The following is a 16,602-nucleotide window of genomic DNA, read 5'->3' as shown; positions in this document are numbered from 1 at the left end:
ACATGTTTAGTCCAGTCACATGAAGTGAAGTCTCAGGATATATGCAGTTTTTCATCTATTTAATGTTGTATGAATAAGCATATAATTACGAGACTTGAAGGAATTTCCTTTCCTAAGTGACACTGAATAATCAATAAAAATGTATTTATTGATTATGCTGAACAATAAATAAATTGAATAACCAATAAATAATGTATTTAATTTTTGGCATGTCTATGTGCATAGATACATATGTGTGTCTATCTGTGTACATATGCATATGCTTGTGTGTGTGTAGACAAAGAGCAACTTCAGGTATTGGTCTTTGGACACAGTCCATGTTTTGCTTTTATCTTTTTTTTTTGAGAACTGGTAAAGAACCGGTAAAGTAGGCGAGGCAGCTGGAGAGGGAGCCCGAGGCCTCGTGAGCTCGTCTCTGTCTCTCCAGTTCTAAGAGTACAGGTTGGCATCATCAAGCCCCGAGCTCTATTTTATTTTATTTTATTTTGTTTTGTACTTCATGTGTATGGATGTTCTACCTGCATGTATGGCTGTGCACTGCATGCATGCCTGGTGCCCACAGAAACCACAAGAGGGCATCAGATTCCCTGGATTGGGAGTTACAGATAGATACATGTGTATCTGTAATCATGTGGGTGCTGAGAATCAAACTCAGGTCTGGAAAAGCAGCTAGCTCTCTTAACCACTGAGCAATCTCTCCAGTTTCCTTCTTTAAAACTAACAAACAAAAAATATTATGGGTTTCACATGATTGCAAAGGAAGCAATTTACTGACTAAACTCTTTTTTCAACCCACACTTTCAATTACCAAAGACCAATTTTGTGACAACGATGACCTATTACAATGAAACGGAAAACTTGGGCTGGAAACAGAAAGCAAAGGGATCAACTTCTTACATTCTAAAGGAGCACTTCACAAATGTGACTGTGTGGATGTCCTGATAATGTGACAGCTTTGAAGTGAAGCTTGCAACTGTATTTCTAATCAGCTTCCAGGAGATGGCCAGGATCCTGGTTGTTTACAAACCACATTTTGAATAACAAAGGTCTAGGAACCCAAGCTGGTAGTTGAAACTATCCACTGATAACTAAGTGATGGGCCTGAAACTTTAATACTGCTTTGTTTTTGTATGCTTTCCTGAGAAAGGGTCTCACTATATATGTCTTTCTGTCCTGGAAATTCCCATGTAGACTAGGCTGGGTTCTAACTCACAGAGATCTGTCTGCCTGTCTCCCAAGTGCTGGGATTAAAGGTGTGTGCCACAGTGCCTGGTTTTAATATTTCTTGGAGAGAGGTGAGTCTTTCAGGTTCAGATCATCTTTGTAAGTACCAGAGAGGTGGAGTTCTCTTAGCTAGCTTCTCTCACCTATGCCCTTCTCTCTGCCTCAGTTTACCATACTCCTGAAGATGTCAAAAGCAGTTCTGTGGCAGCTATGACGTTCACTGATATTTAATCAGCCTTGATTTTTAAAAGCTCATGTTTCCTCCACCCCTCAGCTCAGAATTGTTCTTGACATGTACAGGACAGATGATTCCAAGTTTGCAGGATGTCTAGGGAAATGTCTAGGATGAAAGAAGAAATGGTGGGTTAAAGATCACTGATCACTAAGGACTTTGAATATTTCTTTAGGTGCTTCTTGGCCATTCAAGATTCCTCTGTTGTGAATTCTCTGCTTAGTTCTGTACCTCATTTTTTGATTGGGTTGTTTGGCTTTTTTGGAGGTTACCTTCTTGAGTTTTTTAAAATATATTTTGGATATTAGCTCTCTATCAGATATGGGGTTAGTGAAGATTATTTTCCCAATCTATAGGTTGCCAGTTTGTCTTTTGCCTTACAGATGCATTCCAGTTTCATGAGGTCCCATTTATCAATTCTTGATCTTAGAGCCTGAGCCATTAGACTTCTGTTTAGGAAATTTACCCCCCCCCCCCATGCCAATGAGTTTGAGGCTCTTTCTCACTTTCTCTTCTATTAGATTCAGTGTATCTGGTTTTATGTTGCGGTCCTTGGTCCACTTGGACTTGAGCTTAGTGATCAGGGAAATGCAAATCAAAATGAGCCTGAGATTCCACCGTACAGCAATCAGACTGGCTGAAATAAAAAACTCAGATGATAGGACATGTTGTCAAGGATATAGAAAAAGAAGAACACTCTTCCATTGCTGGAGGGATGGCAAACTAGTAAAACCACTCTGGAAATCAGCCTGGAGGGTCCTTAGAAAATTGGAAATAGATCTACCTCAAGACCCATCTATACTACTCTTGGGCATATACCTAAAAGATGCCCCACCATATCACAGGGACATGTGCTCCATTATATTCATAGTGGCCTTATTTGTGATAGTCAGAAGGAAGAATGGATACAGAAAATGTGGTTCATTTACAAAATGGAATTAACTATTCAGCTATTAAGAACGAGGACATCATGAGTTTTGCAGGCAAATGGATGGAACTAGAAAATATCATCCTGAGTGAGGTAACTCAGACCCAAAAGGACATGCATGGTATGTACTCACTAATAAGTGGATGTTAGCCAAAACCATACAGAATACCCAGAATACTAGCCACAGAACTCAAGAAGGTTAACGAGCAGAAGGGACCAAATGAGGATACCTCAGTCTTCTTGGGAGGGAGAAGAAAGCAATCATGGGGTGCCTGGCAGAGGGAGGGAGTGACATGGGTGGGAAAGGGGAGAGGAAAAGAGGAATATGATCAGGTATTGGGGGGCGGGGAGAAGGGGAGTGAAGCCCTGCTGGCCAGCAGAATGAATGGACAAAAGCAACCCTGGGAGGTGGGAGGTGGGGGAATGTACCAGAGATCTGAAAAGTGAGAGACTCTCAGTACCCAAAGGGAGGGACCTTAGATGAAATGCCCAACACTGGGGAGAGGGAACTTATAGAATTTACCTCTAGTAGAAAGACAGGGCATCAAGTGGAGGGATGGGGTCAAAAACTCTGGCCCAGAATAGTTCCTGTCTAAAGGAACTGCAGGGAAACATATGGAGAAAAGACTGAGGGAAAGGAGGGATCATGCCCAAATTGGGATCCAGCTCAAGGAGAGGCTCTAAGGTCTGACACTATTACTGATGCTATGGTGTGCTTACAGACAGGAGCCTAGTATGGCTGCCCTCCGAGAGGTCCAGCAAGCAGCTGACTAAGACAGATATAGATACTCACACCCAACCAATGGACTGAAGTCAGGGACCCCTGTGGTTGCATGAGGGAAAGGCTGGAAGAAACTGAAGAGAAGGGTGACCCCATAGGAAGACTAGCAGTGTCAACTAATTGGGACCCCTGAGAATTTTGAGACATTGAGTTAAGAACCAGGCAGCATACACTAGCTGGTCTGAGGTCCCTGACACATACAGCAGAGGACTGTCCGGTCTGGTCTCAGTGAGAGAAGATGCACCTAACCCTGAGAGATTTGAGACCCCAGGGAGTGGGGAGGCCTGGCAGGGTGGGGTAGGGTGGGGTGGGGTGGGGTGGGGACATCCTCTGGAGACTAGGGGAGGAGGTATGGATGAGGAACTGTGGGAGGGCCGACTGGGAGAGGGATAACAATTGGACTGTAAAAAAATGAAAGTAATAGAAAGAAAGAAGAGCAATGTTCTCTAATACATGTAAAGGTTAAACCAAGCCCAAGCTGGGCAGTGCTTAGATATAGTGTTAATTCTATTCTTTGTATCAGTAACTCCTAAGGAGGTGCTCACCGCTGTGCTCCCGGCTGGCAGTTTTGCTGGCTGCTCTTTATAAGGCATCTTCTTGACTTCAAAGGACACCAGGGACGCGAGAGCATAAGGATCATTCTTTCTCTGAAAGTAAAATTGTTTACTTAAATGTATGTATGTACTTGAAAATCAAATTTTCTATGGCTATACACTCAGTGATTTATAGTATTTTCTAGGTCCAGTGCAACATTTCCTCATTTTATTATGTTTTCCTTTTATGTTACCCATCCATCTATCCTTCCCTCTATATGTCTATCCATCTATATATAATAAATATAATATATACTTTTTATGTAACATATTACATATATGTATATATATATACATATACACAAGCTCATACACAGACACACAGACATGCACACAAACACATACATACACACACAGACACACAGACATACACACACACACCCAAGTCCAGTTAGGATATATTTTTTTAGTAAAACATTTGTGCCTAAGTTTAAGAGGAATCCTGCTTTCCAGGAAATTTAGGCTCCAAAAAAGAAGTAAATTCAAGGATTCTCTTGAGTTATTACTAGTGAAGGGGAGAAGGATCCTCAGCGATTACAAATGCATGTTATCCAAAAGAGGAAAGTGTTTTAGAGCAGACCCTGGTGACAAGTAGGAAAAGACCCTAGAGGGAAAGTAGGGAATCAATATACTCTATATATTGTATACATGCACAAAAATTCAAATTAAATAAAATGTTATTAAAATTCAATTATACAAAATAATTTATATTTATAAAATGTAACAGTCAAAACTGAATTCTGTATAATTATATTTTATTATTACCAATGTTCCTAATATTACTTACATTTAGTTCATCTTTATATTTTCCTATTACCAATGCTCCACTACTTATTTCTACTTAATCTAGAGAGGAGAACACAGTCACGTGCACTTGGGCATCTCTTCCCAGAGTTCATATTTCCTAACATGGTGCTGACACACTAAAACTAACTGTGGTAGGGACATTTATACTGTAGAAAATGGCAGAACCCCAGGGCCCTTTGATTCCTCCCAGACAGCAGTGTTCCAATGCCTCACACAGTTAGCAGCACATCCTTTCCAAAAATCTGGTGTTTAGGCCTTTTGGAACCAGTCTAATATTTGGATTACAAAAATTTTGTTCAAACATTTTTATGAGTTAAGTTTTCCATATGACTGAATTTTTCTGTCCCTAGTAAACCGTACTTTTTTTGTACATGATAAACACAGACCATAAAATGTACCTCTTATGTATTTAAGTAACTCTATCTTTGCCTTTTTCTTTTATTGCTCAAGGGTAAATAACTCTATCCATCTGAAATAAAATTTGTTCAGGGTGCCATTCTTTAATGACCTATCCTTGTCTATCATTTCCATTTTAACTGAAAGCTGGATTTTTATGATTGTGTTGATACCGTCTATAAAATGTGGAAATGTTTGCTAGTACTTGATGACTTCAATCTCATTTACTCACAAAAGAAGTGCTCTAGGAATGAGATTCTATGACTTCGTTTTGGCTTGAGGCTGAATCTCACTCTGTAGCCAAAGCTTTTGCTGTAGCCTAGGTTAGCCTCAAATTGATAATCTCATTAACTCAGCCTCAGGCATGAGCCACCACACAGGCTAGTAATAAGATTCTATGGGGAAGAATCATTACCCCATAGGCACAGGAATCCTTGCCACTAAGACTTTTTTGCTACACTCAGGGTTTCTTTTGCCAGGATAACACATCATATCCAAAAGCAGCTCAGGAAAGAAAGGGTTTACTTCATCTTATAACTTGAAAGTCACACTCCATCATGGAGTGAGGTCAGGACAGAAACTCAAGGCAGGAACCTGGTAATCAGAACCGAAGCAAAAGCCTTAGAAGAACACTGCATACTGGCTTACACTTCATCTCTTATTCAGCCTGCTTTCTTATACCTGATCAGGCAGGCGCCACCCACAGTAATCACTAATTAAGAAAATTTTTCATAGCAGCCCTATTTATAATAGACAGAATCTGGAAAGAACCCAGGTATCCCTTAACAGAAGAATGGATGCAAAAAATGTGGTATATATACACAATGGAGTACTATTCAGCCATTAGAAACAATGAATTCATGAAATTCTTAGACAAATGGATGGAGCTAGAGGACATCATACTAAGTGAGGTAACCCAGACTCAAAAGATCAATCATGGTATGCACTCACTAATAAGTGGATATTAACCTAGAAAACTGGAATACCCAAAACATAAACCACACATCAAATGAGGTACAAGAAGAATGGAGGAGTAGCCCCTTGTTCTGGAAAGACTCAGTGAAGCAGTATAGGGCAAAACCAGAACAGGGAAGTGGGAAGGGGTGGGTGGGAGAACAGGGGGAGGGAAGGGGGCTTATGGGACTTTGGGGGACCAGAAAAGGGGAAATCATTTGAAATGTAAATAAAAAATATATCAAATAAAAAAAATGTCTCCACGGATTCACCTACAGGCAATTTCTCAATGGAGGTTCCTCCTCTTAGATAATTCTAGGAGTTTACATGTTGGCAAAGATCCAACTGACACAGCAATGGAGAAGACTTCAGAGCTGGGGGTGGGGTGGGATGGAAGTACATGCCTGTGATCCTAGCACTTGGGAGGCAGGAGGATACAGAATTCTAGGCCAGTCTCAGCTACTTCAGAGTCTGAACCTAGTGTACCAACCTAGGCTGCATAGGACTGTGTTCAAAACAACAAAGCGAAGTTCTGGGTTCAATCCCTGGTACTGGAAAAAACAACCAAATCAAAAAACAAACAAACAGAAAACAAAACAAAACAACAAAACAAACCACCACCAATAACAACCACCACTACCACAAAAACAACAAAACACACAGAACCCCACAGGGAATAGTTTCAGTTGGGTATGTTGGCTCCTATCTAGAATCTCAGGACATGAGGGGATGAGACACAAAGATGACTGTGAATTAGAAATGATCCTGGATTACACAGTGAGTGCGGATGAGGCTCAGTTGTTAAGAGCACTTTGTTACAAGGGACCCTGGTTCGACTCCCAGCACCCATATGGAGGCTCACCATCTCCATAGACACACTGGAAAGAAGAGCACTCACACACATGAAAGAATACAAATAAATCTAAAAGAAAAAACACAACCAAAGAAAATCCCCAAAAAACAAAACAAAACAAAAAAACAAACAAAAAAACCCCAACCCCCTCAAATGTTACTAATCTCCTGGTTTAATAAAAAAAAAATGGCGGAAAATTGAATTCCTATGCTGGAAGCCATATCTTCAGTAAAAAAAATTGAGCAAGAACTGCATCTCTGTATTAGTTCTTGCTGGAAAGCTTTTTTCCCCCTCTCTCTTACTGCCTCTGCATTTAGCAACAAGAGTTGCTCAATGCACTGATGATAGGGTGTGGCAGTGTCTTCCTGACACAACGGGACTGATGCACGTATGTGCTCTCAGAGACTTGGGCACAAGGCCTGCACAGGTTCAAGCTAGATGGGATGCCAGCATTGACAGGGAGTAGTGGACTCAGCGTCTGGCCCCTGACCGAGAAACTATCTGACCTTTATCTATTCCAATCTTTACCACAATTTCCATTCTTTGGATTCTTAAGAATCCCTGAGATCCTTGTCAGAAGTTCTGAGTCTGCAGTGAAACTATATTTGGAGTGTGGTATTATATCATTATACCACAGCATTTATATTTAATTTTTTAAGTTTTAGGTTGTGGCCCATAATGCTTTTGTTTTCCTATTTTACACTCACGATGCACAAAATGATGTCTGGACAACAGACCACAAACACAATGGGAACTCACCAGGTTATATTGCCTAATGGCACCACAGCTGCCTGAGTGAATCTGCTTTATGTTGTTTACACAGCAACAATGCCTCTTGCAAACCTGTCTCTTCAAGGTACCAGTCCTTCGCTGATGTTCAGTGATAAGTGACTGCTCTTCTTTTCCCTGACCCGATGAGACAAAATGGAAGGCCTATTTCATGGAAATGTAATGAACCACAAACTATGCAGTATCTTTGGATTCACTTTGCGCAATGATGCTTGAGTTATCTGATAGATGACCTTCAGGGTCTTCAGAGGGTGACGTTTTCTAATGTGTATACTGGGAACTGTGCTAGTACCCTCTCTGTAGCACTGAGAAAACACTGACTGAAAGTGACTTCAAGAAGGAAAGGGTTAAGTTGGCTCACACTTCTGGGTGACAGTCCATCACTGAAGGAAGTTGCTTCAAGACCTCAAGCAGGAGCTGTTACCTCATGACCACAGTTCCAACACTAGGGAGTCTGAGACGTGCAGATGGAGGTTCACAGTTATTATCTATTCTATAGGGAGTTTTCACTCTGCCTTGCTACATGAGAGGCATTGTCTCAAAATGAAACAAAACAAAATAAAACAAACTTCTGCACACATTAGCAGTTGAGGATGGACAAACTTCATCTTGTCTCAGATTGCTATTTGTCCTCAGAAATGCACGTTTCCTTGAATCTGTAGATCGCTTTTGGCAAGATGGCCATTTTAACTATATTAATCCTGCCAATCCACGAGCATGGCAGATTTTTCCATTTTCTGAGGTCTTCTTCAATTTCCTTCTTCAGAGACCTGAAGTTCTTGTCATATAGATCTTTCACTTGTTTGGTTAGAGTCACACCAAGATACTTTATATTGTTTGTGGCTATTTTGAAGGGTGTTGTTTCCCTAACTTCTTTCTCAGCCTGCTTATCCTTTGAGTATAGGAAGGCAACTGATTTGCTTGAGTTGATTTTATAACCAGCCACTTTGCTGAAGTTGTTTATCAGCTGTGGGAGTTCTCTGGTGGAGGTTTTCGGGTCACTTAAGTAGACTATCATGTCATCTGCAAATAGTGATAATTTGACTTCTTCCTTTCCAATTTGTATCCCCTTGACCTCCTTATGTTGTCTAATTGCTCTAGCTAGAACTTCAAGTACTATATTGAAAAGATATGGAGAGAGAGGACAGCATCAAAATCCCAACTCAGTTCTTCACAGAGTTAGAAAAAGCAATTCTCAAATTCATCTGGAACAACAAGAAACCCAGGATAGCTAAAACTATTCTCAACAACAAAAGAAATTCTGGGGGAATCAGTATCCCTGACTTCAAGCAATACTACAGAGCAATAGTGTTAAAAACTGCATGGTATTGGCACAGTGGCAGACAAATGGACCAATGGAATAGAATTGAAGATCCAGAAATGAATCCACACACCTATGGTCACTTGATCTTCGACAAAGGAGCCAAAAACATCCAGTGGAAAAAAGATAACCTTTTCAACAAATGGTGCTGGATCAAATGGAGGTCAGCATGCAGAAGAATGCGAATTGATCCATTCTTATCTCCATGTACTAAACTTCACTCCAAGTGGATCAAGGACCTCCATGTAAAACCAGACACACTGAAACTAATAGAAAAGAAACTGGGGAAGACCCTTGAGGACATGGGCACAAGGGAAAAGTTCCTGAACAGATCACAAATAGCTTATGCTTTAAGATCAAGAATTAACAAATGGGACCTCATAAAATTACAAAGTTTCTGTAAGGCAAAGGACACTGTTAAAAGGACAAAACGGCAACCATCAAATTGGGAAAGGATATTCACCAACCCCACATCTGATAGAGGGCTAATATCCAATATATACAAAGAACTCAAGAAGTTAGAACCCAGGGAACCAAAATAACCCTATTAATAAATGGGGTACAGATCTTAACAAAGAATTTTCACCTGAAGAAATTCGGATGGCCGAGAGGCACCTTAAGAAGTGCTCATTTCCCTAATTTGTTTCTCAGCCTGCTTATCCTTTGAGTATAGGAAGGCCACTGATTTGCTTGAGTTGATTTTATAACCTGCCACTTTGCTGAAGTTGTTTATCAGCTGTAGGAGCTCTCTAGTGGAGTTCTTTGGGTCACTTAGGTAGACGATCATGTCGTCTGCAAATAATGATAGTTTGACCCCCTTCACAATAGCCTCAAACAGTATAAAGTATCTTGGGGTGACTCTTACCAAACATGTGAAAGATCTGTATGACAAGAACTTCAAGACTCTGAAGAAGGAAATGGAAGAAGACCTCAAAAAATGGGAAAACCTCCCATGCTCATGGATCGGTAGAATCAATATAGTTAAAATGGCCATTTTGCCTAAAGCACTATACAGATTCAATGCAATACCCATCAAAATCCCAACTCAATTCTTCACAGAGTTAGAAAGAGCAATTATCAAATTCATCTGGAACAACAAAAAACCCAGGATAGCTAAAACTATTCTCAGCAACAAAAGAAAATCTGGGGGAATCAGTATCCCTGACCTCAAGCAATACTACAGAGCAATTGTGTTAAAAACTGCATGGTATTGGTACAGTGACAGACAGGAGGATCAATGGAACAGGATTGAAGATCCAGAAATGAACCCACACACCTATGGCCACTTGATCCTCGACAAAGAGGCTGAAAACATCCTATGGAAAAAAGATAGCCTTTTCAACAAATGGTGCTGGTTCAACTGGAGGTCAGCATGCAGAAGAATGCGAATTGATCCATCCTTGTCTCCTTGTACTAAGCTCAACTCCAAATGGATCAAGGACCTCCACATAAAGCCAGACACTCTGAAGCTAATAGAAAAGAAACTGGGGAAGACCCTTGAGGACATCGGTACAGGGAGAAAGTTTCTGAACAGAACACCAATAGCGTATGCTCTAAGAGCAAGAATTGACAAATGGGACCTCATAAGGTTACAGAGTTTCTGTAAGGCAAAGGACACCATCAAGAGGACAGATCGGCAACCAACAAATTGGGAAAAGATCTTCACCAATCCTACATCAGATAGAGGGCTAATATCCAATATATATAAAGAACTCAAGAAGTTAGACTCCAGAAAACCAAACAACCCTATTAAAAATGGGGTACAGAGTTAAACAAAGAATTCTCACCTGAAGAACTTCGGATGGCGGAGAAGCATCTTAAAAAATGCTCAACTTCATTAGTCATTAGGGAAATGCAAATCAAAACAACCCTGAGGTTTGACCTTACGCCAGTCAGAATGGCTAAGATTAAAAATTCAGGAGACAGCAGGTGTTGGAGAGGGTGTGGAGAAAGAGGAACACTCCTCCACTGCTGGTGGGGTTGCAAATTGGTACAACCACTCTGGAAATCAGTCTGGCGGTTCCTCCGAAAACTGGGCACCTCACTTCCAGAAGATCCTGCTATACCACTCCTGGGCATATACCCAGAAGACTCCCCACCATGTAATAAGGATACATGTTCTACTATGTTCATACCAGCCCTATTTATAATTGCCAGATGTTGGAAAGAACCCAGGTATCCCTCAACAGAAGAGTGGATGCAAAAAATGTGGTATATCTACACAATGGAGTACTATTCAGCCATTAGAAACAACGAATTCATGAAATTCTTAGGCAAATGGATGGAGCTAGAGAATATCATACTCAGTGAGGTAACCCAGACTCAAAAGGTGAATCATGGTATGCACTCACTAATAAGTGGATATTAACCTAGAAAACTGGAATACCCAAAACATAATCCACACATCAAATGAGGTACAAGAAGAAAGGAGGAGTGGCCCCTGGTTCTGGAAAGACTCAGTGAAACAGTATTCAGCAAAACCAGAACGGGGAAGTGGGAAGGGGTGGGTGGGAGGACAGGGGAAGAGAAGGGGGCTTACGGGACTTTCGGGGAGTGGGGGGCTAGAAAAGGGGAAATCATTTGAAATGTAAATAAATTATATCGAATTAAAAAAAATTAAAAAAAAAAGAAGTGCTCAACATCATTAGTCATTAGGGAAATGCAGATCAAAACAACCCTGAGATTTACCTTACACCAGTCAGAATGGCTAAGGTCAAAAACTCAGGAGACAGCAGGTGTTGGCGAGGATGTGGAGAAAGAGGAACACTCCTCCACTGCTGGTGGGGCTGTAAGATGGTACAACCACTGTGGAAATCAGTCTGGAGGTTCCTCAGAAAACTGGACATGAGACTTCCAGAGGACCCTGCTATACCTCTCCTGGGCATATACCCAAAGGATTCCCCGGCATGCAATAAAGACACATGCTCCATTATGTTCATAGCAGCCTTATTTATAATAGCCAGAAGCTGGAAAGAACCCAGATGCCCCTCAAAGGAGGAATGGATACAGAAAATGTGGTATATTTACACAATGGAATATTACTCAGCAATTAGAAACAATGAATTCACAAAATTTTTAGGCAAATGGTTTGATCTGGAAAATATCATCCTAAGTGAGGTAACCCAGTCACAAAAGAATACACATGGAATGCAATCTCTGATTAGTGAATATTAATTATCCCAGAAGCCCTGAATACCCAAGGCACAAATTGCATAACAAATGACTCCCATGAAGAAGTATGGAGAGGGTCCTGATCCTGGAACGGATTGATCTAGCATGGGAAGGGAATATAAGGACAGAGAAAAAGGAGGGAGGTGATTGGAGAAGGGATGGAGAGAAGAAGGTTTATGGGACATATGGGGAGGGGGGGATCTGGGAAAGGGAAAATCATTTGGAATGTAAACAAAGAATATAGAAAATACAAATATTAAAAAAAAAGAAATGCACGTTTCTTCTGTCATTACCTCAGCATTTAAACTATGGCTTGCAGTTAGTTCACTGGCTATCTCTAGTGTGTTTGTGTGCATGTCTGTGTGTATGCATGCATGTTTTCATATTTGTGTGTGTGCATGCCTCTCTGTGTGTGTGTGTTTATGTGTGTGTGCGTGTGACAAAGGGCCACCTTGGTGTTTTATCCCTCCGGGTCTATGTGCCTTGTTTTTTGAGGCAAGGTCTCCTGGGACCTGGTGCTCATCCAGAGCATAGGATGGCTGGCCAGTGTGACTTGGGGAGATACCCGAATCTCAGTGGTAGAATTATCTGAGCACACCACCATGCCCTGCTTTTGAATTGGGTTCTGGGAGATCAAAATTAGGTCCTAGTTCTAAGCTGTCTTCCTAACCAGCTAGTGGGAACTTCCTCATTATGGTTTCCTTGTGGGACTAATGACAGCTCCAGTGTTGGCAATACATGGGGAGTGGAGGCTTCTGAGCTTGATAAATGCCTAAGCATTTGCCGATATCAAGAGATTTCTCTGTCTGGTCTTTGAACAGCTTACTTCCTTCTCAAGACTGATAATGGTTTTATTTGATAAAGGCCTCTTCATGCAGCTTGAGCTGGGCTTAAACTCTCCATGTAGCTCGAGCTGGTATTGGAGTTACTGTCTTCCTATTGCCAAAGTGTTGGAATTCCAGATGTATGCTTCCATGTTTAGCTCAATTACTATTTTTAAGCACACACTAGTTTTACATCAAAATACTCACTAGTTTCCAGAAACCAAGCTTCTGGAGTTTCTGAGCAACTCTTGGTGAAACTTTCAACACTAAAGAAGGTTTCACTCTAAGCAATGCTCACGAAATAAGTTGTCATTTAGTATTAAACTAAGTAGAATCTTTTCCTGACCAGTTTGCATGTCTACCACAGGGAGAGAAAATAAAAGGATAGTGTGGTAAGTCCTGACTATCTGTCAAATTCAGATTACTAACCTGTGTAGGGGAAGCAGAAAACATTAGTTCTTCCCAGATTGTATGATGAAGCTACTTTAAAAAATGAATATATAAACATACACACACAGAGGTATATGTATATACTTAAATATAATTATATAAATGCATATCTACATCACATATCTCCAACTACGTGTTTATATAAGTGACAGGAAGTTTCTGATAGTGCATCAGGCTTCCAAAAGGTTAATGGGCAGAGACTGTAGGGAGCACAGCCATTATGGCTACAGGGGTGATTGCATGTGCGGGTATGCACGCAGTGACCTGCTCTAAATCGTTAGCCTTACAGTGACCTCCTTCTATTGGAGGGGATTTGGAATGTTGGTATAGGTTCTAGTCTGACTCCTCTTCTGTTAACTGTTGTTTAAGCAGCTCCTCTGTCCCTAGTGAATTTCTTCAGAGTAACTCTGGCTGTCCTAGGCTATGCAAGATGCAAGTAGCAGTGTCATCTTCTGGGTTCTTCACTTGAAATGTTGTAGTCACTTGGGAAAGTTCTGGCTCTAGGAACACCAGTATTATCTATTAAAAGTGCAGTCTGACTTGAAAAGGCCAATTATTATTTTCAAACTGTGCCATTTAAAAAAAAAGGCCCAGTTTGTGTTGTGGCTCAGCCTTTAAAGAAATTAATATTCACATATGCATGTCAGAAAAGTAATTAAATGATAAAAGTCTAGAGTGGCAATTTATCATAAAGACTAATAATCACATTTTCTAAATTATGCAGGGAAAATAAAATTTTTATTGAAATTGCCTTTTTGAGATTTTTGTCATGTTTCTCTCTTATCTAAAGTTCTAAATTTTTGAAAGACTTCAAGAAAGCATCTGACATTTTAATGTAAAATTTTATTTTTGAAAATTTCCTCTCAAGGCAAGGGAACGAATAGGCTGAGTTATGCAAGGATTTGTGTGTGGCATTCTCTGAGCTAAGTTGTACATGTGTAAAAGGTTTCGCAAAGTCCTTTGATGTACATTCTTGCTTGTGTATTTCAACTATAAAGTAGAAAGAAATTTGCCTAATGTCCTTAAGGCAATATAATACATGTAACTGACTGTCTCTGACCAGAGTCACCCGCCTCAAACGAGGTCTGACCAATGCCACATGGTACACTCAGAGTCTCTTCTGGCAGCGGAATGAAAAGGAACATGATGCTTAGTGGTTCTGAGTCCAAAGTTTATTACTACTACTGTTCTGTTAAGCAGTACAACCCAAGAATTATCTTTTATTTATCATAGGTATGGGAGTTGAATGCCTGTAATCCTAGTTTCAGGGGGCATAGGCAGGAGGATTATGAGTTGAAGGCCATACCGGCCTGTGAGCTCTTGTCTCAAGATAGCCAGTGTCTTCCTTCCTGGATCTGAAATAATATGCAGTATCTAGATCCATTAACACAGTAGAAAGGCTCTATATGTCTTAGGGGAAAATTTTCTATATTGTGGTTACCATAGAATCACCTATACTACCTAGGGTTGCAGGTTAGCTGTCTATGCCATGTGATTATGACCTGAAATCTCTAGTGGGTGAGGATCATGTGCTGATCTTGGCTTAGCCCTCTAACCTAGTGATGCACGCTGGGCTAAAGCTTCCAGACTCCTCCTCTTACCAGTTATGTGAACCTGGGAAGACTACTTAACCCCTGTGTCTCTGTTTGCTCCCCTGTAAACCACGGTTGATAATAACCAAATATATCCCACAGGTTTTCTCTGAGGATTAAGTAATTCACACATGAGCATTTATCTTCATGCCTGGTCATCATTCAACAGGAACACAGCTCTTGGTGGACAGGCAGACCTCTCTGGAAAGGCTGGCTGTTCCTTAATGTTTAGAGAGAGCAGTTCTGACATAGTCTGCTCTGAGTCAACCAAAGTATCAACACAATACAAAAGGAGGCCATTAATAAAGCACACAGAGTTATTGCTGACTTCAGCTAAGTAGAATAAACATCATAAATAACTTATTAGGAGAGGTTCCATATGAGCTGCCCATATATCACTGAATTTTCAGGAAAGAGAGGAGACTTTTGTCCAATCCTTTCATCTCATGCAGGAGGGAATTCAGAACCATGAAAGCTCATTTGAACACAGCTGGTTCAGCATAGAATTGGGAGAGGGCCTCCTGACCTCATAGCCTAGGAGACTGAATGCAGATACTCGTTTAAATGAAGAGCATCAATCCTAGAATTGTTCCCAATGTGTAGATTTGGATTCTTACGGAGCATTTGGCTCATAGGTACTTTTCAGACATGAATCTGTCTATGAAATCTATAAACATTCTTCCCCACATGTTCTCATAGATACTTAGTCAGATGGTCACCAAGAATGAAAAAAAGAATTCTCCATGGGCTTGCCTCTGGTTATAACTTTCGCCCAAGATTAGTAATTATTTAAGAGTTGGTGGGAAAGGGTCAACTGAGCAGGAAAAAAAGGAAAAATCAGAAAAAAGTCTTAACCCTAATTAATGAATTCTCCCAAACACTAAGGTTAGAAAAAGTGTTTTAAGAAGCATATTACCCAGATCATTACACTGTAGCAAAATGGACTAGCGGAGGTTGCTAGGAGGAAGGTATCACTGCAGACTGTGGTGACCCAAGCATCCTCAAGATGGACTAGCAGAGGTTGCTAGGAGAGAGGTATCACTGCAGACTGTTGTGAACCAAGCATCCTCCCTCCAAGTTCATGACCACATGGACTCTTATGACATGACTTTAGTTAGAATAAAGATTTCTGTGGACTCTAGGTCAAGTTTGAGATGCTAGTTATATTGTCTCAGGTAGGCTATTAATTAAAGGATAGTGTCCTTAAAGAGACAGGGAAGAGGCCTGAGATGGTCCAATGGCAGCCTTGTTAGCGTGAGGACCTGAGTTCAGATCCCCAGAATCTATGTTAAAAAAGGCAGCTGTGGTTGTGCATGTCTATAATCCTAGCCCAGTGGGGTGGGTAGGGAGAGAGGCAGGTAGATTCTCTGAGCTTATTGGTCCATAGGCTAGTCCATCAGCTAGTTCTGGGTTCATGGTCTTGCAGGCTAGCCCATCATGAGTACTGGGTTCGGCAGGAGACCCTATCTCAAACGGTAAGGACAAGAGGCACAATGGAAGACATCTGACTTTTACCTCTGGCCTGCACATGCATGTACATACACATGCAAATGCACATGCATGTACACACAGACTGATCCTTATACACACTACTGTACCATTCACAAAAGACAGAGAAAGAAGACACAAGGCATGGATGAGGTAATATAGCAACTGAGGTTGGAGTGAGGTTCACAAACCAACAGAG

At 40.9% G+C, this 16,602-nt stretch overlaps 1 protein-coding gene across 1 annotated transcript in view; it reads right to left on the bottom strand.

Annotated features, from left to right (window-relative positions):
* Positions 1-16,602, bottom strand: part of Itga8 (integrin subunit alpha 8) — a 197,443-nt gene that overhangs the window by 11,222 nt on the left and 169,619 nt on the right. The window contains exon 28 of the mRNA XM_052156913.1: positions 3,711-3,812. Coding sequence (XP_052012873.1) covers positions 3,711-3,812 — 102 coding nt within the window. The remainder of the gene's footprint in view (positions 1-3,710; positions 3,813-16,602) is intronic.

This window comes from Apodemus sylvaticus, chromosome 14 (assembly GCF_947179515.1).
Source record: "Apodemus sylvaticus chromosome 14, mApoSyl1.1, whole genome shotgun sequence".
In the NCBI taxonomy this organism is placed as follows: domain Eukaryota; kingdom Metazoa; phylum Chordata; class Mammalia; order Rodentia; family Muridae; genus Apodemus; species Apodemus sylvaticus.
This window is presented reverse-complemented; position numbering and strand designations above follow the sequence as displayed.